We start from the raw sequence: 21,996 nt of genomic DNA, 5'->3' as shown, positions 1-21,996 counted from the left end.
TCTGGCCCTCAGTTATGCTTTTTGGTTTAATTCAGAGTTCTGGTTTGATTCAATCCTGCCATGCCTACACCCATCCTCCCCCAGATCCTCCCTGGGAGTGGCTCACCTCCTCCTCTTCCTGGGCTTGTGACCCCCATCCCCACCGGTGCCATCTGCAGTGCCTGAGGCTCTGCTCAGAATGTGCCCTGAAAGGAACATTCGTGCCCCTTGTGTCCCCTTTACAGACAACGCGGACACGGATGGGTTTGTAGGGTTAATGCTGGCCCAGCACTTTTATTGCTATGTTCAGGAGTCTTTGCTGCAGCTGCACTGCCTCTGTTCATCGCCCTTGGGATGGGAGCAGCAGGATGGGGGGAGCAGGGCCATGCACATGGTCCCTTTGCTGCTGTGGCCGCACTCTCACAACTTCAGGAACCCTCTGGGGCACATTTCCCCATTCCTTCTAGGAGCCAGTCAGGCCCAGGCAGTGCCCAACGCCGGCTCAGCCACAACCACGGGGTCCCTACAGCCAGGGCTGGGGGCGATGTGGGCTGGCACTGCATTTGGGGATCACATGGAGGGCAGTGGTCCCTTCTCGGTGCTGGCAGGGCTGGCACGAGCTGGGGGCTGGCTGGGGCTGGGGCTGGCCCGCATTCCTGTGGGGATGTAATAGGGGCTCTCCAGGTACCCACAATCAGGTCCCCCAGTTGCAGGTGGCCCCTCACCCTTAGGATCGGGGCTGAAGGTTCCGGGGAAGCCCCCAGGGTTTTCGGAGGTCGGTGGCTGGCCCTGCAGGTCAGGGTGTGCCGGGGAGGAGGCAGTGGGCAGCGAGGGTGCTGGCAGCCCAGGGAAGCTGCCATAGGGCATGTAGGGTGTGCCATAGAGCATGGGGTTGAAGGGAGCATGGTAGAATCCAGCGTGTGAGGCCACGGGCACCGATGGGATGAGCACCTCCATGTACTGCCCTGTCTCTGGGTCGTAAAGTGTTTTCAGTTGGGGCTGCCGTGGCGCTTCCATGTAGTAGCATTTTCCACTGTCAGGATCAACGAGCATCTTGCGGTGTGCGGAGGGGTGGGGAGCAAAGGGCCGTGGGGGGCTCGGTGTGCTCTTGCTGCCTGGTGAGGATCCCTCGGTCCTCCGGGGAGCATCTTCCATGTGAGGTTGGGGCTGGGCTGGAGGCACAGCAGTGGCCAGAGCATCAGAGGGCTGGGAGGGCTCAGGGAGGGGTTTGCTCCAAGGGGCTTCCCCACCAGGATGGGAGGACACACCAGTCCCCAGAGGAACACTGGCTGGGCTGGGGAATAAGGGAGACCCAAAGGAGGATCTGGCCACGTTAGATATTGATGGGTACCCAAGGGAAGTAGGGTCTGGGTTGCTGACCATGGGGGTTCCAAAAGATGAGCTGGCTGGCATGGGGACAGAGGGGGTCATAAAGGGTGTGCTGGATGGGTTGGGGACCAAGGGGGCACCAAAGGTTGAGTTGAGTGGCTTGGAGAATGGAACGGTCCCAAAGGACGTCGTGGCTGGATTGGGGACCAAGGGGGTCCCAGAGGATGAGCTGGCCCGCTTGGGGACAGAGGAAGATGCAAAAGGTGTGCTGGATGGGTTGGGGACCAAGGGGGCCCCGAAGGATGAGCTGGCTGGATTGGGGACAGAAGGGGTTGCAAAAGGTGTGCTGGATAGATTGGGAACCAAAGAGGTCCCAAAGGTTGAGTTGGGCAGCCTGGGGACTGAAGCAGTCCCAAAAGATGGAGTGGCTGGACTGGGGACCAAAGGGGTCCCAAGGGGTGCACTCAGTGGGTATGGGAACAACGGTGTCCCAAAAGAGGAGGTGGCTGCATTAGGAACCAAAGGGGTCCCAAGGGATGTGCTGGTCAGGCTGGGGACCACAGGGGTCTCAAAAGATGCTGGGTTGGGGACCATGGAGGCCCCAAGGGACGCACTGGCTGGACTGGGGACAGAAGGGATCCCAAGAGGCATACTAGTTGGACGGGGGACCAATGGTGTCCCCATGGGTGCAGTGGCTGGATTGGAGACTGAAGGGGTCCCAGAGTGCGTGGTGGCTGAGTTTGGGACCAAGGGGGTCCCAAAGGACACGCTGTTGGGGTGGGGGACCAAAGGGGTCCCAAAGGAGGTGGTGCCCGGGCTAGGGACCGGGGGCACCTTTGGCACTGGGGAAGGTTTGGGGGCTTTCACAGGAATTGTCAAGTAGTTGGAGTTGTCTGCCTGGACACCAGTAAGGTGTGGATCACTGGCTCCCGGCCACTTCGTTACGTGCTCCATGGTCTCCCTCTGTTCCAGTGGCCTGCTGGCAAGCGGCACAGGGGGAACAGAGGGACCTTCACCAGCCTCCCTTGCTTGAAATGGCGCAGTGGGGCGAGTGCTGTCTGTGGGGCCATGGTTCCCTGCCGAGGCCAGCTGGCTGCCTGGCTGCTCACAGGTGGGTGGCTTCAGTGCACTCCTCACCGCTGATTTCACATCCTGGACATTCCCTGGGTTGTCCCCACTGCTGCGATGTTGGTCTGCTCCCGTGCCGTCCCCTATGGTGACACCGTGACCACGCTCCTCGTCCTCCTCTGTGGGACTCATTGGTGGCGGTGGGAGGAGAAGGGTCTTCTCCGTCCTCAGCACAGCACTGCTCCGAGCCGGGGAGGCCTCCACAGCCACAGGGGACCGAGGTCCGACCAGGACATGAAGGTGGCTCTCCACGTGCGTTTCTTCCACAGTCCCCACCAGAGACGGCACATGGATCTCACTGCGCTGGCGGCACGTGGCCGGGCTGGGCTGGGGGCTCTTGGTGGTGGCCGCCTCTCTCCGCACAGACTGCACCTTGCTGATCTGCACAGGTGAGCCCTGCGCTGGGTGGCTGCTGGTGGACGCTGCCGTGCCCTCGGTGCGTGCTGGTGCAGGCTCTCGGACACCATCCGTCCCCACGTCCCCTGCTGTCGGTGGCACGATGCTCGGTGCCGGCTCGCTGCGTCGGACCGAGGTGCAGTGGATGATGAGCGGGGACGGCGGCTTGGGTTCCCCACTGCTTTCCCCACTGGGGCCGGGAGCCGGGGGTCCGCGAGCAGCACCGAAGCTGAGTCTGTAGCTGCTCTTGAGCAGCTTACGCACGTCCCGTGGCTGCGGCACCAGCCCCTTGCCTTTGCTGCCCGGCTCAGTGGGGGTACCCACAGAGATCCCAGATCCCAGGGGCTCTCGGGGTGCTGGCGGTGGCTTCTCCTCCCCACGGCTCTGTGGCCCCAACCTCACATCTCGTGCCTGGGAGGTGAAGATGCTACGGGGTGGCACGTCGGGAGGCACCAAGCTTTTGGGCTCAAAGGGGACGAGCTGGGGCCTGCTGGGGCGGATGGCTCGCTGCCTCAAGCTGGGCCATGGCTTCTGAGGCTTCTCAAACTTGGGGGTGATGGCCGGCACCTTCCCATCCCCGCCGCGGCCTTCGAACAGAGCGCGCGCTCGCCAGTAGGGAGTCCTCTCGGCGGAGGGCTCAGCAGCAGGCAGGCGCTGGCACTGCACCACCTCCTGGTACCGCATCCTCTCGTTGAGCTCATTGAAGGTCTTCTTCAGCCTGCAGACGTTCTCCCGCGTCGCCTCACTCAGCACCACACCCTTGGCCGGCCGGTGGGCACCGATAGACCCCAGCCCCATGTCCACCAGCCTCACATCTTCGGCCGAGGCGCTGAGGTCGGACTTGGACAGCGAGCTGGACTTGCCTTCCATGCCGTCCCCAAGTAGGTCAGTGCCGGCCGAGGATGGCCCCGAGGAGGTGGAGCTGCCCCGCAGCGCCTTCTGCTGCTCCATCTTGATGAGCTGCTCGTACTGCATCTTCTTGGCCAGCACGTTCTTTACCAGGCTGGAGGCCATCCGGGTCTTGCTGGTATCACCCTCCAAGGAGGCCGTCTTCACGAACTGCTTGTAGTTGAACCTGAAATCCTCGCCGCCAGCCCTGCCCTTCCCCGGGGGCTCCTTCCTGGCGGGGGGCAGAGGCTGCGGGGCCGAGCTGTCCCCCCACGGGAAGAACCCCGCCTCCTTCCTCTCCTTCCTCTTCAGCTGGATCTGCCGTTTGGGGACAGTCCTCCTCTTGCCATACCCCTTCTTGGCGTCGCCGCTCTCCAGCTCCACATCCACGCACTCAAACAGGTCCTTGGCCGGCACGCCGGGCAGCTCCGTACCGCGGGGCTCCCCGCACGCCGCCCACCGCCGCCCGCCGCCGCCGTCCTCCGACAGCGAGTTGGAGAGGCTGGACGAGCTGCACATGTCCAGCCGGGCGCCGGGGGGGCCCGACAGGCTGCGGAAGGACCTGGCCGTCAGCGCCCGCACCTCGCTGTCGGCCTCATCCGAGTCGCTGGCCCCGCCGCCCCTCCGGGCCCGCCGCCCCTCGCCCAGCATCGCCGCCGGTGCCGCCGCGCACGGCCGCTCCACGAAGGCGACGACGGGCGGCCGATCTCCGCGGAGGGGACCCATCCTGCCCCCGCGGCCCGGCGCCGCGCTATTCTTAGCCGTGACGGACAGCTGGGGCTGCCGAGCGCGCTCCTCCCGCAGACCGGAGCCGGGGCCGTGCGGCGGGGGGCCCTCGGGGGGCACGTAGGGCGGCGGGGGAGTGAGACGGCCAGCATCGTCCTCTTCCAGGAACTCCAGGCAGTCCTTGAAGGTGTCGGTGGTCTCCGAGCACCGCGCCGAGTGGTAGGAGGAGATGGAGGAGTCGGACACGCTCTTGGGGAGGTCGTCGCGGGGCAGCACGGACAGGCGGCCGTCCTCCTCCCAGGGGGACTCGTGTCGCTCCGCGCCGTCGGGCAGCTCGGCAGGGCGGCTCGCGTCCCTCTTGCCGCGGGGGATCATGGTGGGGACGGGCCCGGCGCTGCTCGACCTTCTGCTCTGCTCGCAGCCGTGCCCGGAGCTTCGATCACATGTGTGACGGCGGGCGCCAGCCCGGGGGGGCGATGCCAAGCGCCGGGAGGTGCAGGAATGCCTCCGCCGCCCCCGGCTCAGGGGTCTGCTATGGGGACGGTGCCGCCGTGACCCCTCGCTGCTGCGCCGTGACCCCGCAGGCCGGGTGCCAGCACGGTCCCACGGGACGCATGGGCGTGTATCATCCCCTGGGGTGACGGGAGCACGCGGAGGCCGTGCCGCTTGCCACCCCCGGCGGCGCAGAGGGCGGCTGAGGGCCCGCGCCGCTCCTCCATCCCCATCCCGTCCCCACCCCGGGAACGCGAAGCCCGGCCCCAAGCGATCCTTCCCATAACATCCCCCAACCCAACAGCGAGCGGCCAGGAGCAAGCGTGAGCTTTGAAATCAAACCGGCACCGAACGCCTCCGGGTCTGACACGAAGGACGGTGTTAATTAATCGTCTAATCGCCTCGTTCGGAGGTGCGGAGGTCTCGGTGCGCCCGGCCCCATCCGGTCACCCCCGCGGGGTCAGCCCCGGCTCTGGGGGCTGTTTGCGGGCAGTGGCAGCAGGTGCTGCGCGGCGCTGCCAGCCCCGAGGCAACCCGATGCCCCGCGCTGGTTTCACGCGGGGGCTAAATTTAAACTTGGCACACACGGGGCGGACTGAAAGCAGCCGGTGCTTAACCCCTCCCTGCCGAGACAGGGCTCCACGAAGTCGGCAGCGCCGCGGTGCCCCAAATCGGGCGGTACAGCACGGAGGAGGCCGCGCCAGGCATCCCAAGCGGAGCCCGGTGCCCGCCTGTCCTCCCGCTCACAGCGCAGGGACGCCCCGAGCGCAGCGGCACGGCGCCCACGTGCGCGCAGCTCCGGGGCCGGGGGCGTGGCCTGAGCAGCGATAGCCCCGCCCACAGCCAGGCCCCGCCCCCCGAGCGGCGCCGCCATCTTCCGCACCCCCGCGGCAAATGGCGGCCGGCCCGTCTCCTAGCAACGGCCCCGCGGCGAGCCTGCTTTCAAAGGCCCGGCTGCGCAAAGGAGCATGAAGGCAAGGCAGACGCGGCTACACGGATGTCTTTCTTTGCAGTGCTAGTCTCTACAGTGAAACATTCATAACTGTTCAACAGAGTAAAAAGATGCTACATTAAAACCATACCGGAAAACGCAGGACCTCGTAACAGCTGGAGGAGTTTGCCAATGAGAATCAGAATCACACGGCCAGCTTAGAAACATGTCACCGGAACACGGGATGAAGTAAACACGGCTGTCCCTTCCCCGCAGGCGGGCTGGAATCGGTGCCCTCTGCGCTTCCATCTCCTGCCTCAGCATCGCCGCTCTCAGCCCGCAGGCTCAGAGCTCTCCACCACAAACGACACGGACTGGTCCCTCTGAGAGCAACGAGTGCTCGGATCCTCGGTGAAGCGGCCACTCCGAGTGGAGCACTGACGGTCAGGCTGCAGGACTCGCTGCCTTTCACCCGCATCTCACTCACACGGCGCTGCAGGGACAGCCAGGTGTAGCAGCAGGACGAGGTCAGTGCACCCAGAGCTGAGCAGCGCTGTGAGCGAGCGAACGGCAGGTCCATAGGAAATACAGAAGCACAGGACGCTCGTCTGCTCTCCTGGAAGAACACGCTGTTTGGATGGCAGACGGACTACCAAAGAGACACGATTCAAACTCATAGCATTTCCCAGAGAATTAATGTACAAAGTGCCACTGGTCCTTGGAACCAAATATAGTGTACAGTATATTAAAGCAAACACAGCTCCACAGCTCGTGTTGGCCCCTCTCTGCACAGCACGAAGGAATCGAGTATTCAGACTTTGCAACAGACTCCTTCCCTTTTTCATACAGAGGAAAATAAAAACATAATTTAAAACAGCAATAAATAAAAAGGACAGAGGCCCTGGTCAGCCCCCTTTGTGCATTCCAATCAGACTGGAGAGCTTCTCACAGTGCTCGAGTTTCAGCGACTCTGCTTTCTGTTTTAACCGCTCATCTCTGTACAGCTTGGCCAAATTGGACAAGTCAGACTCTGAAAGATGAAAACGACACAGGTTAGGGTGAAGCTGTGAGAGGCTTCAAGTAACTGTTTCTCAGTGCTTTGTTAGCCTTAGTTGTTAAGTTCATCTCATAACATGCACAGCTCCATGGAAATAACTTCTCTTGCAGAGAGGCTGTCAACTTTCCATAACTACTTGAGAATTTTTCAAAGAGTAATAATAGCCCAAAAACTCTACTAGAGCACCAACTGGGCAATAACAAAAACTAGAGTAATTTTTACTGCCTACAAAGTACAAAACTGTTCACAAACACTAAGTGTGCATAAGCTATGTGTGCATAAAACGGTAGGACACCATACCAGTATTTACAACTGCATGACATCTCATCCTGTCAAGCACTGATGTTCACCCATCTCTCCCCAGCACAGACCCCAGGGTGGGGTTACTCTACACCTGTCAGCAGTATTTCAGTGATGAGCCAAAAGGAAAGAGAACCTTGTGCCTACTTTTCCCACTGCTTTCTTAAGGCTGTCAGCTGTCTGCAGCCAAACAGGACTTACCAGCCCTACATCCCTGCCCGCAGAACTGAGAAATGCAACTCTTCTGGTGTACCCATTCTGCAGGGGCCCAGAACACCCACCTAGTTTGATACTTTGAAGTACGGACAGTTGGTTTTTTCATGCTGCACTTATCAGGATTCAAGCTGTCTGCCAAGAGGTTTGCCCAGAAGGCACTGTAAATTCTTTTAATTCTTCTACTTTTGTTGTTGTTGTTATTGATGACAGGAAGGTGAGTAGCTAGATAAGGGACTTGTCTGACAGGTCTCTGTGCCCTTTCATTAACGATATGATTCTGAATGTACTTTGCAACATGTAACTGAAATAATCCCACTGCTTCAATTACTTTCCCCCAGCAACTCAGGTAAGCATCTTTTGCTGATTAGCTAAGGAAGTCTTAATATAGTTTTCTCCCTGAAGAGCATTTTAGAGGCAGGTTTAGATGCAACTATGACAATAGCAGTGACTAGTTTCTGAAAAGATCAAAATTCCCCTAAGCACAGGCTACCTGATGACATTCAATTTTTCAAAGAGCTTTTATACACCCTACAAGTCTCTCATTTTACAAAACCAGTTGGAGCACAAAGAATTTCTCAATAGGGCCTTTCATGTTTTATGTCCTCTGCTCTGTCCTACTGAAATTTAAAGCCATATGACCCTCTATCTATTTATCAAAAAGCTTTATAAACTGAAGGGCACAAACATCTTATTCTAGGTCAGGAATCAATTTCCAGTTTTTGTAACTCAAGTGCCACTCCAGCAGAACACAACTGTGCTAGGCACAGAGCCTTGAAGGCCCTTCAGCAAAACCAGACTCAGCTGACTGTCTCGAAGTTCAGAGTTCTACAGTGAAGACACTTGGTTTATACTTATCCAACTGGGCAAAAATTTACTGCCAATGTCTGCACTTCTTGCCAGCATTAATTCTGTCATGTAAGTTCCTTGTGTTTTTCCATCTTTTACACAGCTGTTCCTTCAACCTTCCCTGACTGAAGTTCTCCTTAAGGATCTCCTAAAATACTTATTTCCAACTACATATCTCCTTTCTGTTTTCTGTTCCCTACCTGTAATTCTCTCTGATTCTGAGCTCTTTGCAGTCTCACTTTACAACTGTGCTCCTACACCTGAACAACCACCTGTAAAAACCTATGACTTGTCTTTTGTCCATAACCATACCAAAGATGTTAGGAGACCAAAGCTGCCACATTATGCTGCTGTGAAGTGCCTGGCTGAACAATATCCTGATACATCAGTTGCTTCTCAAGATTCTGTGGAGGTAGATGGACATCAGGTAGTGCTTTTCAAATCATAAAAGCAAGGACTGTAATTTAAGCTGTTCCTGTAACTAATCTGTGTCCTTTTTGCTGCTGCTAAATGTACCTCCAGCAAATAGAACAAATGTACTATTAATAGACATTCAACTGGCAAAAAAAGAGGCTGACCACAAAGTTAAACACACAAGAAGCAACGGACCAACGTTACGAAACAGCAGCTGATTAACAACTGTCTCAAGGTCCCCGGATAACTTTTCCCCAGCACTCCATCTTGTATTCAGTTTTATTTATCGACAAACTTGGCTGTACTAAAGTTAGCACAGCCTCAGCTGTGCTCAGTATCTGCTCTCCCTGGCCTAAGTGGCAATCATTCTGAAAACTTCTTGTGTGTGGTTTTTTTTTTTTTTTAAATTAGAGTTGTCTCAAGCTACTGCTAAGGGAGGGCATTGTAAACATTTCTGCTACATGTGGTCGATGTGCATACAGTAAAAACAAGTTTAAGAGCAAAAAGCTCAAGAGGGGGTTGTTTTGCAGGCATTACTTGGCATTCAGCACTGGACCATCTCTGACTATCATCCCTAGACTTGCCAACCCCTCTGCTCATTTTGGGACACACCACTCCTCAGCTCAAGGTCTACATGAAAGAGACAACATGGTGAGTTTCAGTTGCACAAGGTTAATTAATATGATTTTTCCCATAGGGAAAAAAATTCTATTCCTATAACAAGCTCACACAAGAAGCCTGTGTATGGTTACTAGTAGCTACATTGTACATAGAGGCTGCCACTGCTTCCACAGCTGCACTGACATCACCAATCAAGTACACCAAAAATCAAGGGAATGTTTGGGGTTTTTAGGGTTTCCACATTTGGGCTTCTTTTATTTATCCATTTTTTAAACTTCAGAGTCTATACCTGTGTAGTTCTCTTCAAAGCAAGATTGGTAATTTTGGTGTGATATAAAAGAACTGCCTCTGGATGAAGAGTGCTGACTTAAAATAGTTCACAGATTTTTTGATGGGAAGGACAACACTACTGCTACCTCTTGCATTGGATTAAAGAACAGCAGTGACTAGCAGGTGATACAGTGCAGGGTTACAATGCATGCCTCCACACGTGGCACTGACTCGGAATTAGCATGAGAAGAATGACTCTGAATGCTACATTTTTGTGGTCTCCCTCCCTGCATTCAATTTTCGTTTTTAAGAGACTACAGTGAAAAACATGCTCTCAAATCATCTAAAGATAGAAAATGCAAATCAGTGCACAAAATAAGCAAGGAGGCACTGTCTTTGAGAACTGATACCAGCAGCACTATGAAATTTTCACAGACACCTGAGTAGGCTTTGGGCTCTTCCTGCTGAAGTTTTAAGAAAGAGTTAGATGTCCTTCTCACAGAGCCAGCCGAAGTAAAACCGATTCTGCCTCAGCAAAGGAAACATTAATATCTTTTCTAGCCCAAACAATCTGTCAGAGCTAAATAAACGCAGCAGTCGTTAGTGTTTAAAACATCTTCACTAAGAGTTAGCCAAGCATACAAGTGGAGTGGAAAAACGTCTCAAATGGCAGAATCCACTTCCCACTTCTCTTTCAGTCACTTAAAATGAACTCTGACAGCCCCTCAACAAAGTCAGTGTTAAGAACAGATGAGAGAAACACAGCTGCAAGATTTGAGAAGTTCGCTGCGCTGGAAAATGAAGCTAAAATGGCAGTGCTTTGTGAAGCACAGCCACCGTACAACTATTGGTCATAAGAAAAATAACTTACTTTGCTGCTTCTCTTTCCAGCAGCTGGTCTGAATATAGTCAATGTAATCTTTTTCAACTGTTCTCTCTAGCTCTTGAAGTTCTGCTCCTTGATAATTCTTCTCAAAGTTTTTATCAACATAGTAAGGCACCTGCAAGTTCTCTGTTTCTCTGCTAATAACGTGACCTATGGACCTGTGAAAATATGATGGAGAAAACAGATTTTTCAGCTGTTCAAACACAAAGAAACGGAGAGACGTATCTCGTTAGGAACATTTCCAGAAGAGAATTTTTGCAACTACTTCTGAACAGTTACTTTCTGCAGGACGATAGCTCCCTCAGCCATGCAGTAAGGAAATTACAAGCCTCAGGCCATGAAAGCTTATCACTACAAACTGAATTCACTGAAAAAGAAAACCCACATAGTGAAAAATACATAGAACTGGGAGATATCTACAAAAAACTGAATCAGAGCTGACACTGTTCCTTTCCAATAACAAGTTCTCAGCAACTCAGTTAAGATAATTCCAGAGCTTGAGAACCAATTTTATGTGTAAACAGAAGCTCCACACCCTTTCTTCTGTTTGCTGTTAACTTCTGGCAAGCTAGGTTCAGAAATCTGTGGGAAACAAAATCAAAGATAGAGACTATAGGAAAGGCATGCAGCCCAATATTGTTTAGAGCACAATGTAAATGGATTTACATTTTCCTGATTTCTGGATCCTTTAGTAGAAATAAGAATTAGCAGAGGGGATTCTAGTTACACTTCCCTTCACTGTTTTATAATTACCGGTAGCCTTGGTAGTGTGTGGAGCATCCTGTAGGAGGCATAGGCCACAATGGCAGAGACAAGAGGCTAGCCTATTCTTTTTGGAGTTTCCTTATTTGAACACAGATATGCAGGCATTTTTTCAAGTCACTGCCCAGAGAAAAAGGCAGGCAACAAAAAAATGTGGAGGTTACATTCTACCCATGGAATTCAGTTGGCTCCTTCCACTTCCTGGGCTCTTTTTAAACTTTTCTCTCACTAAGCCTTGGAAATGTATGCTTTCCTTACATAAATTCTTTCAGAGCTGTTTTTTTTTTTTTTTTTTAAGATACGATATAGAGAAACAGCATCTGTAACTGTACACCAGGCTCAAGCCTGGCTATCTCATATCAACAGGACAAGGGAAGGCAATGAAGCAAGCCAGGAAAGATTAGCTGCTCATGCACAGTGTGTGAAGTTTCACGTGGGACAGGCAGATAGCAAGAACACTCTCTGGAAAACAGAACAACAACCAAAAAAATCCAAACCAGAAAAACCAAGCCACCAACCATTTATTCTCTTAGGTCTACATACTGACATCTGGTGGTAAAGAGCAATAAGGGATGTCGGACTAATTAAATCTACACTATGATAGTGGAAAGCATACAGGCCTAAACCTGAGTAGTTTTGTTCCTAAATGGGAGCAAGGAGAGCTTGCAGGGTACTATGCTACTGCTGTATGCAGCAGGCCCCCACCTTGGGTACTTCAAACCTTGCCAACTCCCATTGCTATCTCAGTAAGAACCAGAGAAACTCACTAAACCAGCCTGGAGAGCTTCCCATCTCCCAGCACTGGATGCCAAGAGGTTTACATGAGTTTTCCTCCTGCCCACCAACTCATATTGCAGCAGGTCTGGCATTCCTTCTGCTTCTACAGCCAACCAGTTTAAATTGCCCCAGCTAACTTGTGAATACTGCCTCTTTATAGATGTTAAACCTCACTATTTCAAAACTTTAATCATTTGTGGCACTTGACAAATTTCCCAGTGGCATTTTGGCTGAAGTTATACTGCAAGACCTGATTTCCTAACCGCTTTACATGGGAACATGAGAGGCAGTCCACAGACCTTGCGGGGCTTGGCAGGCCAGGGGCTGATTAGTACTGTAGCTAAGCTACACCCACATTCCTTCCACTGTACCACTGTGCAAAAGCATTTCACACCAGCTGGCTAAGCTTTCTGGCTCAGCACCTCTATCTGTTCAGTACACAGAGCAATAAAGCTCACCATAGTTTACTTAGGAGAACTTATCAATAGAGACTGCTGGTATTTCCTTATCTACAAACTGATACCACTTTCTAGAAAGAGTAGGACAGAACAGTAACTAGCATTTCTTCCATTAAGACTCAATTCTGCCTACCTCCTTTGTCTCAAACAAAGAACTATTTTGAAGTGACTTACGACTTGTAGAACAGGCTGTAGGGTGGGTTAGTGGCCATCAGCTGAGTTATAACCGATACGATTATGATGATGAAAACGGGCATCAACTGAATAAATGCAGAATATGAGTTCTGAAAAGAACAACAATAATCAGTGGACAAATATACAGATGGAAAACAACGTGCACATTCACAGAAATCAGGCTATCATAAATCAACAATGTATTAAAAGCAAATTGAGAAAAGATAAGTATTTCCATATTTTGACCAGGATGACATTCTAGTTTTAAAAAAACTTCTACTAACAGTCTCTGAAAGCTCTTTAAAGACATTTTCTTCCAATTATGTTTTCAGAGCATCTTTTTTTTCATCTACAGCTTCCTGCTCAAAGCAATAGATGCCCACAACACTGTGCCTGCCTGCCAGTTGACAATCCAAGCCAAAAGAACATTACAATTCCCATCTGTGCATTTTCCAAAGTTTACCACATATATTCTAAAAACCTCAATCTTTGTCCACACACTGGATAAAACAAAGGGTGAAGAGAACACAAGTAATTTAACTTGGGGCAGGAGGCATTAAGCATTTTATTTGTTTGGATTTATGCAGTAGGGCAAAAGAGTGATAAATGCCCAAAGGATCAAAGAATTCTGCTAGCCAGCAACCAAATGCAGATCATCAGTCTGGCTCTTAATTGACTTTTAAACTTCCTTTTGTAATTAGGAACAAAATGTAGCATGAACCTATTTAGGCTCTGCCCTCTGCCCCCTGTCACAGGCATAGATTGGTCTAGTTAACTCCATGACAGTTAGCAACAAGGACACCCAACACAGTCGCAGGTGGGATTCATGGATTCATTTGCCCTAGCTTAGCTGTCTGCACACTGCCTAAGTTTATTTCAGAGCCAGACTATAAGGGACTCCAAGGAAAAGTTCATCTTCCCTTGAGAACAATCTCATTAGACTACTGGACTGCCTGTGGAGGAAGATTTTTCCAAGGCAGGTAGCATGGGTGTATACAAAGGTGTGTTAGCAATAAGTGACACCTGGTACCATATCTGAAGGTTTCAGCAGGTAGAAATGTATCCCAGACCCATCCTGACCTGGGCTACAACTGTATGCTAATATACTGAAGGATTAAATATGCAGTGAGGACAAGGCAATACTACCTTATCCAGTATCAGTCCACACTTGGACTGATCACTGTTAGAATACTAAGCCCTTTAAGCTTGCAAGAACCAAGCACCAGCAAAATACATGGTTGCTGAAACTCCAGGGCCTGCGATCCTATCAATAAAATCTATTTTTAAAGCAGTGATGAATGAAAGAGAAACAATCTAGTTCCTTGTATAATCATCTGTTTGGGTACAGCACTTGAAGAAAAGCATTGAGCATAAGTCTGTAATGGTGTCAGAGGTGTATGTCAACCTCTCACCCTGGTGAAATGTTTAAGCCCAGTTACCTGTGGCCTGTTTTCTTCTTCCTCTTGCTCCTGTGTCCATGCTCTTTCATTTCGGTGCCTCCGTGGATAATAGTGTGCATCTCTGGCTACATTTGAGAACATATGGATATTTCCTGTTAAAAGAAGCCCAAAAAGAGTCATAATTTTCATCCAGTTGCTGGTATTTACCTGTAATTCCATTTCTAGTTAATTACCCAAGTTTATACTATGTGGGCTGAATTACACTTGGGAGACCTCAAACTTTAATGTCAAAATAAAGTTATTCCAATAAATGTTCCAGAGAAATGTGAATTTTGCTCCTCATCCATCTTAATTTGCATCGAACTGTAGAAACTGCTAGAGAAAAAATATATATAGCTATGCTAATGTATATTATGTACAGCACTACATAAATAAAATATAGATGTGTGTGTATACATAAAATAATTGCACCTTATACTTCTGTCATATTCACTTGACAGACTGCAATCTGTCTTGCATGTCCAGCCTTTAAGAAGGAGAATTAATTTCCTCCACCAGACTCAGGCTGTGAACTGTGGTTTGCTATAATTACTGCATATGCTCTTCCACACTCAGTTCTATTTCCTCCTCCATCTAGCTATTAATAACTTCACTTAATTATTTTATAATGTGGAAAGAGATGAATAAAATAGCTTTTTGAGAGAAAAGGTACGATCCAGATTTCCTTTGCTGCACATTGACTGTAGCTGATTTATTTTTGATAATTCTAAAATGAGAAAAGAATATGATGTAGGCATGCGATGTTTTGATTAGAAGTTTAAACTCTGATTATATCACCACATGAATATCTAAATAGCAACCGAGCTCTCTCACTTGGAAATTCAGAATATTTTTGCAATAAAAAATTGAAATGTATGGCCTTGTGACAACAGAAATGCCGATCTATCTTTGTGCCTTGGGAAAAAGGACACAACATTTTATACATTTAATACAGGGATGCCATCCAGACTTGCAGACGTGGGATCAGGAAAGACAAGGAGCAGGCAGAACTGAACTTGGCAAGGGAAGTGGAAAACAATAGGAAGACTTTCTACACGTACAATGGCCAGAAGAAACAGGCCAAAGCGAGTGTACCTCCTTTGGTAAATGTAAAAGGAGAACTGACTTCAACGGATGAAGAAAAGCCTGAGGTACTGAATGAGTTCTTTGCCTCGGTCTTCACTGGCAGCCAGGATTCCAGTACTTCTCACGCCCCTGAGTCCTGCATCCCTAAACCTCTAGATGGGGACCAGGGTGGTAAATCCCCCCCACTGTGAGGACAGAGCAGGTCTGAGACCACCTCATGAGACAGAATGTGTACAAGTCTATGGTCCGGATGGTGTGCATCCCAGGTTCTGAAGGAGCTGGCTGAGGTGGTTGCTGAGCTGCTCTCCATCACATTTGAAAAGTCGTGGCTGTCAGGTGAGGCCCCAGATGACTGGAGGAAGGGTCACGTCACTGCCATTTACAAGAAAGGGAGCAAGGAGGACCCAGGGAACTACAGGCTGGTGAGTCTCACCTCTGTGCCTGGGAAGATCATGGAACAGATCCTCCTGGATGACATGCTTGATCACAGGAAGAATGAGCGTGTGATCCATGACAGCCAGCACAGCTTCACCAGAGGAAGGTCATGCTTGACCAATCTGGTGGCCTTTTATGATGGAGTGACGGCATCGGTGGACAAGGGAAAGGTAACTGATGTCATTTACCTGGACTTGAGCAAGGCCTTTGACATGGTCCCTTACCACATCCTTATCTCCAAATTGGAGGAATGTGGATTTGATGGGTGGACCACTCGATGGACAAGAAACTGGTTGAAAGGCCGCAGACAGAGGGTGGTCATCAATGGCTCCATGTCCAGGTGAGGGCTGGTAACGAGCGGCGTCCCCCAGGGGTCTGTCTCGGGACTGGTGCTCTGTAACATGATGGAGTGACGGCATTGGTGGACGAAGGGAAGGCAACTGATGTCATTTACCTGGACCTGAGCAAGGCCTTTGACATGGTCCCCCATCACATCCTCATCTCCAAACTGGAGGGAAGTGGATTTGACGGGTGGACAACTAGATGGATAAGCAATTGGTTGAAAGGCCGCAGACAGAGGGTGGTGGTCAATGGCTCTATGTCCAGGTGGAGGCCGGTAACGAGCGGTGTCCCTCAAGGGTCTGTCTTGGGACCGGTGCTCTTTAACATCTTTATTAATGACATCGATGAGGGAATGGAGTGCACCCTCAGCAAGTTTGCTGATGACACCAAGCTGAGTGGTGCAGTCGATACGGTGGAGGGAATGGAGGCCATTCAGAGGGACCTTGACAGGCTTGAAAGCTGGGCTCGGGTGAACCTAATGAGGTTCAATAAGGCAAAGTGCAAGGTTTTGCACTTGGGCCGGAAGAACCCCAGGCACCTGTACAGGCTGGGGGGAGTTGTCCTTGAGAGCAGCTCGGCAGAGAAAGACCTAGGGGTCCTGATAGATGAGAAACTTAACATGAGCCAGCAGTGCGCTCTGGCAGCCCGGAAAGCAAATGGGATCCTGGGCTCCATCAGGAGAGGGGTGGTCAGCAGGGATAGGGAGGTGATTGTCCCTCTCTACTCTGCTCTTGTGAGGCCCCATCTGGAGTACTGTGTTCAGGTGTGGAGCCCCCAGTACAAAAAAGACATGGAGATTTTGGAAAGGGTCCAGAGGAGGGCCACGAAGATGATCAGGGGGCTGGAGCACCTCCCCTATGAGGACAGGCTGAGGGAGTTGGGTTTGTTCAGCCTGGAGAAGAGAAGGTTGCGGGGCGACCTCATTGCAGCCTTTCAATATCTGAAGGGAACTTACTCCCAGGAGGGGAGTAAACTCTTCATAAGGGCTGATAATAGCAGGACACGGGGAAATGGTTTTAAGTTAAAAGAGGGAAGATTTAGGTTGGATGTTAGGGGGAAGTTTTTTACTAGGAGGGTGGTTAGGTCCTGGAACAGGCTGCCCAGGGATGTTGTGGATGCCCCGTCCTTGGAGGTGTTCAAGACCAGGTTGGACGGGGCTCTGGGCAACCTGATCTAGTAAAGGTGTATGTTTGGTGGCCCTGCTAGGCAGGGGGGTTGGAACTACATGATCCTTGAGGTCCCCTCCAACCCAGGTCATTCTGTGATTCTGTGATTCTGTGTGATTCTGTAACATCTTTATCAATGACATCGATGACGGAATCGAGTGCACCCTCAGCAAGTTTGCTGACGACACCAAGCTGAGTGGTGTGGTCGACACGGTTGAAGGAAGGGATGCCATTCAGATGGACCTCGAGAGGCTAGAAAGATGGGCCTGGGAGAACCTGATGAGGTTCAACACAGCAAAGTGCAGAGTTTTGCACTTGGGCCGGAGGAATCCCAGGCATCCCTACAGACTGGAAGGAGCGGGCCTTGAGAGCAGCCCTGTGGAGAAGGACCTGGGGGTCCTGATGGATGAAAAGCTGAACATGAGCCAGCTGTATGCTCTTGCAGCTCAGAAAGCAAATGGGATCCTGGGCTCCATCAGAAGAGGGGTGGCCAGCAGGGACAGGGAGGTGATTGTTCCCTTCTACTCTGCTCTTGTGAGGCCCCATCTGGAATACTGTGTCCAGGTCTGGAGCCCCCAGTACAAGCAAGACAGGGAGTTGTTTAAGAGGGTCCAGAGGAGGGCCACAAAGATGATCAGGGGACTGGAGCATCTCCCCTATGAAGACAGACTGAGGGAGCTGGGCTTGTTCAGCCTGGAGAAAAGAAGGCTACGGGGTGACTTCATTGCAGCCTTTCAGTACCTAAAGGGAGCCTACAAACAGGAAGGGAATCAACTCTTTGAAAGGGTAGATAACTGCAGGACGAGGGGAAATGGTTTTAAGTTGAGGGAGGGAAGATTTAGGTTGGATGTCAGGGGGAAACTCTTTACATTGAGAGTGGTGAGGTGCTGGAACAGCTGCCCAGAGAGGCTGTGGATGCCCCATCCCTGGAGATGTTCAAGGCCAGATTGGATGGGGCCCTGGGCAGCCTGGTCTAGTATTAAATGGGGAAGTTGGTGGCCCTGCATGTGGCAGGGGGGTTGGAGATTCATGATGCTTGAGGTCCCTTCCAAATCAGGCCATTCTGTGATTCTGTGATACTTTTATGCTGTTCTTTATCCAAATTTCTAAAAGAATTCTGCAAGAAACCTGGGGGAATTGACCTTTGCTGCTGTGTCAAAACCTGTGTTTCCCAGCTCGTTCACAACACTGCACAGGACTAACAAAATGCAGAAGCCAGACAAACAAGGCTGGCTTGAAGAAGAAGAGCATAATCCTTGAAAAATAAAGTTCCTATCATTTGATGCTACTCGGACAGTATTTGATCAAGCTGTGAAAGAAGAAAAGTTGAGTGGTTTTTGCAGGGTGCCCTGAAAAAACATTTCCAAATCCAAAGTTGCTCACAGAATTTCTGCCTGTTTTCTTCCTTCCATGCATGTTTGTTTTTTGTGAGAAGGAAGTGCAACATCTAGCCCATAGCCATTACAATTACAACACTATGCCCCCAGTAGAGCCCTCCTTCAGACTTGCAAGTTGATGAGCCATAAATCTGCCCAGAGGCTGTTTGAATTAGTTTTATCTAACAGCAACACTTCTTATTCACATTTCTGGTGGTAGCAAGGTACCACAGGAAAACAAAACCAGCACAGAACTGCAGCTTAGCACAAACTTCAGCATACACAGGAAAATCCTACTTAACATTACAATGGCATGAAAGCTATTCTCTTTATGTTAGTTATTCTAGGTAAGTAGAAACTTTGCCAATTTGGAAAACTGCTGAATTAAAAAGTGAGATTTTAATTACAAAATGTCATTTATGAAAACACGCATGTATTTAGGCCCAACCATGTTTTTTGACAAGGCAAGGAACCTTTTGTTTATTACTGACAGCCATGAAATAATATTTATTTTCTTATTCTTTGCCACTGGGATAAAATTTTCTCTGTACTTGTTCAGGTCACCCTACCCATTATGTATGGGTCATACCAGTATCCAAATCCCTACCGCAGCTCCTGAGTTTTCTATCCACAAGTCCAAGCACTCCCACTGCACACAGCCAGACAACAGCCACGTTCCATAGTGGTGAATGTCTCACCAGTGGCCAAAGCAAAGCAGGTGCTCACAAAATTGGGGGAATTACACCACACTGAGTCTGACACACCTTGCACACTTAGTGATTCAATACAGAAAGCAGTCTGAGATTCCCTTAGCTGCAAGATGCTGCCACACAGCACAGCAGTGAGGAGCTTATAAGCCATTACTCATACCTCCTGCTTTAGACTATAGTAATTGGCATGTTACTTTCTATCTCGTCTTGGAAGTGAGAAACAACATACAAGAGCACTACAGCAATTTGTCAATGAATGCTGATAGTGACAAGACGACATCTAGGCTCACCACACCTTTCAGATCTACTTTTAATCTCAGCCTGTATTCCACCAATCTGCTATGGCTTCCCATTTCTACTATAAATACAATGCAGGAACACATCTCAAGGACAAAACCAACAGCAGAGATGCCTCATGCCCCTTGCATTCGCATCTCATTTTGCTTCCCAAATCATAGCTGACATCAGGCAGTGGAGAGAAAATAAAAGAATAACAAAGAGAAGGGTCTTCAGCTACAGATGGTAATGAAATTTTGCTCACACAAGGACTAGCCTAAATCCTTGCCAAATTAAAACGTTCTTACTCCTAATTTGTGGTGCCAGCAATCCTCAAGAGGCTGAGAGGTTAGGAACGTGTCACAGCAGTAACAGCCAATCCCCCATACACTGCCCTCCTGGACAGCAAAGCTGGGCTTTGAGATTTTTTAGGGACTGGAGCTACTAAAACCTTAAACTGTGCATTTAAGTAGCATTTACAGGCAGAAGAAGATAGGAAGGAAAAAAAATAAATGTTTTTTGCTCTTTTCCAAGTACAATTTAACTACTAGATCAATATCAAGTGGAGCTGGGCGTGCTTTATGGCCTAGTGTCAGTTCACAATGCTTGAAGAACAGCATAGATAGATACCAACCTGTTGGAAAGTGCCCACCAAAAAACACATTGAATATTTCTTCTGGTGTAATGTCTGCTTCAAATTCTGTGTAGTAATTATAGTGCCTGGCTTGGCCAGTGCTGACATGCTCGTGGTCACTTCCATATTCATCGTATCGTAATCGTTTCTCAGGGTTGCTCAGAACTGCAAAAGCATTGCCTATTGCTGGAGAATGAAGTAAAAGAAGTGTTACAATGCAGTACTTCTGGATGTAAACAGATGAGCAAAATGCTCAAGTCATAGAAAACGTGTGCTTGGCCAAAGACTGATTTACTTTAGAAAGAACTGCCTTTGTATAAGAAGCATTAGAACACCACCATTACCTGCGACAAAACCTGTCTCCTACCAGGAGAAAGACACAAACGCTGAAGTACATGGGGAGAGGTAAAGTATTTGGGAAACTTAAAGGCAAGAATCCTCATTCATCAAAAGGCTGAGGAAGAATGTAGCTTTTAAATCAGGCTGAACTAAGTACTGACATAGAGGTGCACCTCCACGCACAAAGTTCATAACTGCAGAGAGCAATTGGCACGCAGACCCACATTCCAAGCTTTTCTGCCAGCAGAGACCTTTACGAAGCAGTACCTGTGCATCTATTCACAGTGCACGTCAAACCACCTGGAAGGAGCAGCCTGTCTGCTTCATCTTCTTCCTTCCTCTTTGTCAGAAAGCAGCTGTGAACAGTTCATACAGAAACACGACCCCAACACAACAAATAAGGAAACGTCCTTCCAAAACCCCTCATTTGGACAGGCAGCGGGTAAAACCTTTCCTTTTTTAGGGCTGACTCACAACGCTTCGCATCCAGCTGCAACACAGCAAGGGTGCAGAGGACGCACGAGTTCAAACCGCAGCACAGAACGGCTGGGGCCGGAAAAGCCCTCCGCGATCACCTCGGCCGCCCAGCACAGCGCCGAGCTCGCAGCCCCCACCTTTGAAAGCCTCCGTGGCTCCGGGAGCGCGGTTCTTATCGGGGTGGAACTTGAGGGCCAGCCGGCGGTAGGCCTTCTTCAGCTCCTCGTCGGTGGCATCCCGCTCCACGCCAAGGATCTCGTAGTAGTTCCTGCAGCTCTTTATCCTGGAAGCGCACACGGGAGCGGCGTCACCGCCGGGCACGGAGCATCCCCTCAGCATCCCCTCAGCATCCCCTCAGGCCCGGCACCTCTCCGCCCCGCCGCCCGCCGCCCCCGCCGGCTCGGCCCGCGGCTCCCGCCCCCCGCCCCGTCTCACCGCCGCACGCCGTCCAGCTGCTCCGCCGTGTAGGTCATGGCGGGCCCGGGGCAGCCCGACCCTCGAACCGCTCACCGCCCGCCGCCCCGGCCCGCCCGCGCCGCCATCTTGTGCGCGGAGGCGGCGCCCGGGGAACGCCGGGAACGGCGGCCGGGACTACAACTCCCAGCGGGCAGCGCGGCGGTGACGTCATACGGGGGCCTCGGTGACCTCATAGGGTTTCCCTGCTCAGGGAACTCCTCCAGGGACCGTGACTCCACGCCTCCCTGCGCTGCTTGAGCCGTTGCGTCACCGCTGCTTCTAGAAGAAACGTTTCCTAGCATCCAACATGACCCAACCTGGTGCGGCTTGAAGCCGGCTCCTCTCTTGTACCGCTGTTTCCTGGGAGCAGAGGCTGAACTCTTCCCCCTCATCCCCCCCTCCACACACTGCTTTCTGTCAGGAGTTGCACAGAGCAATGACAGCCTGCCCTGCGCCTCCTGCAGACTGAACAGCCCCCGTTCCCTCAGCTGCTCCCACAAGACTTGTGCTCCAGACCCCTCACAGCCCTTCTCTGGACACATTCCAGGCCCTCGATGTCTTTCTTGCAGTGAGGAACTCAAAGCTGAACGCAGCACTGAGGCGCAGCCTC

General features: G+C 50.9%; 2 protein-coding genes across 2 annotated transcripts; both read right to left on the bottom strand.

Annotated features, from left to right (window-relative positions):
* Positions 1-244: 244 nt before the first annotated feature.
* On the bottom strand, positions 245-5,795 carry PROB1 (proline rich basic protein 1). The gene has a single exon (XM_031597970.2). The coding sequence runs from the start codon at positions 4,819-4,821 to the stop codon at positions 550-552; it is 4,272 nt and encodes a 1,423-aa protein (XP_031453830.2). The 5' UTR covers positions 4,822-5,795; the 3' UTR covers positions 245-549.
* A 133-nt stretch (positions 5,796-5,928) lies between these two features.
* DNAJC18 (DnaJ heat shock protein family (Hsp40) member C18) lies at positions 5,929-21,517 on the bottom strand. The gene is made up of 7 exons (XM_031597978.2): positions 21,366-21,517; positions 21,068-21,213; positions 20,115-20,300; positions 14,090-14,202; positions 12,651-12,760; positions 10,465-10,637; positions 5,929-6,899 (listed from the first exon to the last, which is right to left on the bottom strand). The coding sequence occupies exons 1-7, from the start codon at positions 21,401-21,403 to the stop codon at positions 6,775-6,777; spliced, it is 891 nt and encodes a 296-aa protein (XP_031453838.1). The 5' UTR covers positions 21,404-21,517; the 3' UTR covers positions 5,929-6,774.
* Positions 21,518-21,996: the final 479 nt, after the last annotated feature.

This window comes from Phasianus colchicus, chromosome 15 (genome assembly GCF_987193195.1).
Source record: "Phasianus colchicus chromosome 15, bPhaCol1.hap1.1, whole genome shotgun sequence".
NCBI classification, from domain to species: Eukaryota; Metazoa; Chordata; class Aves; order Galliformes; family Phasianidae; genus Phasianus; species Phasianus colchicus.
The sequence above is the reverse complement of the archived record's forward strand: the minus strand, read 5'-3'. Positions and strand labels throughout refer to the sequence as shown.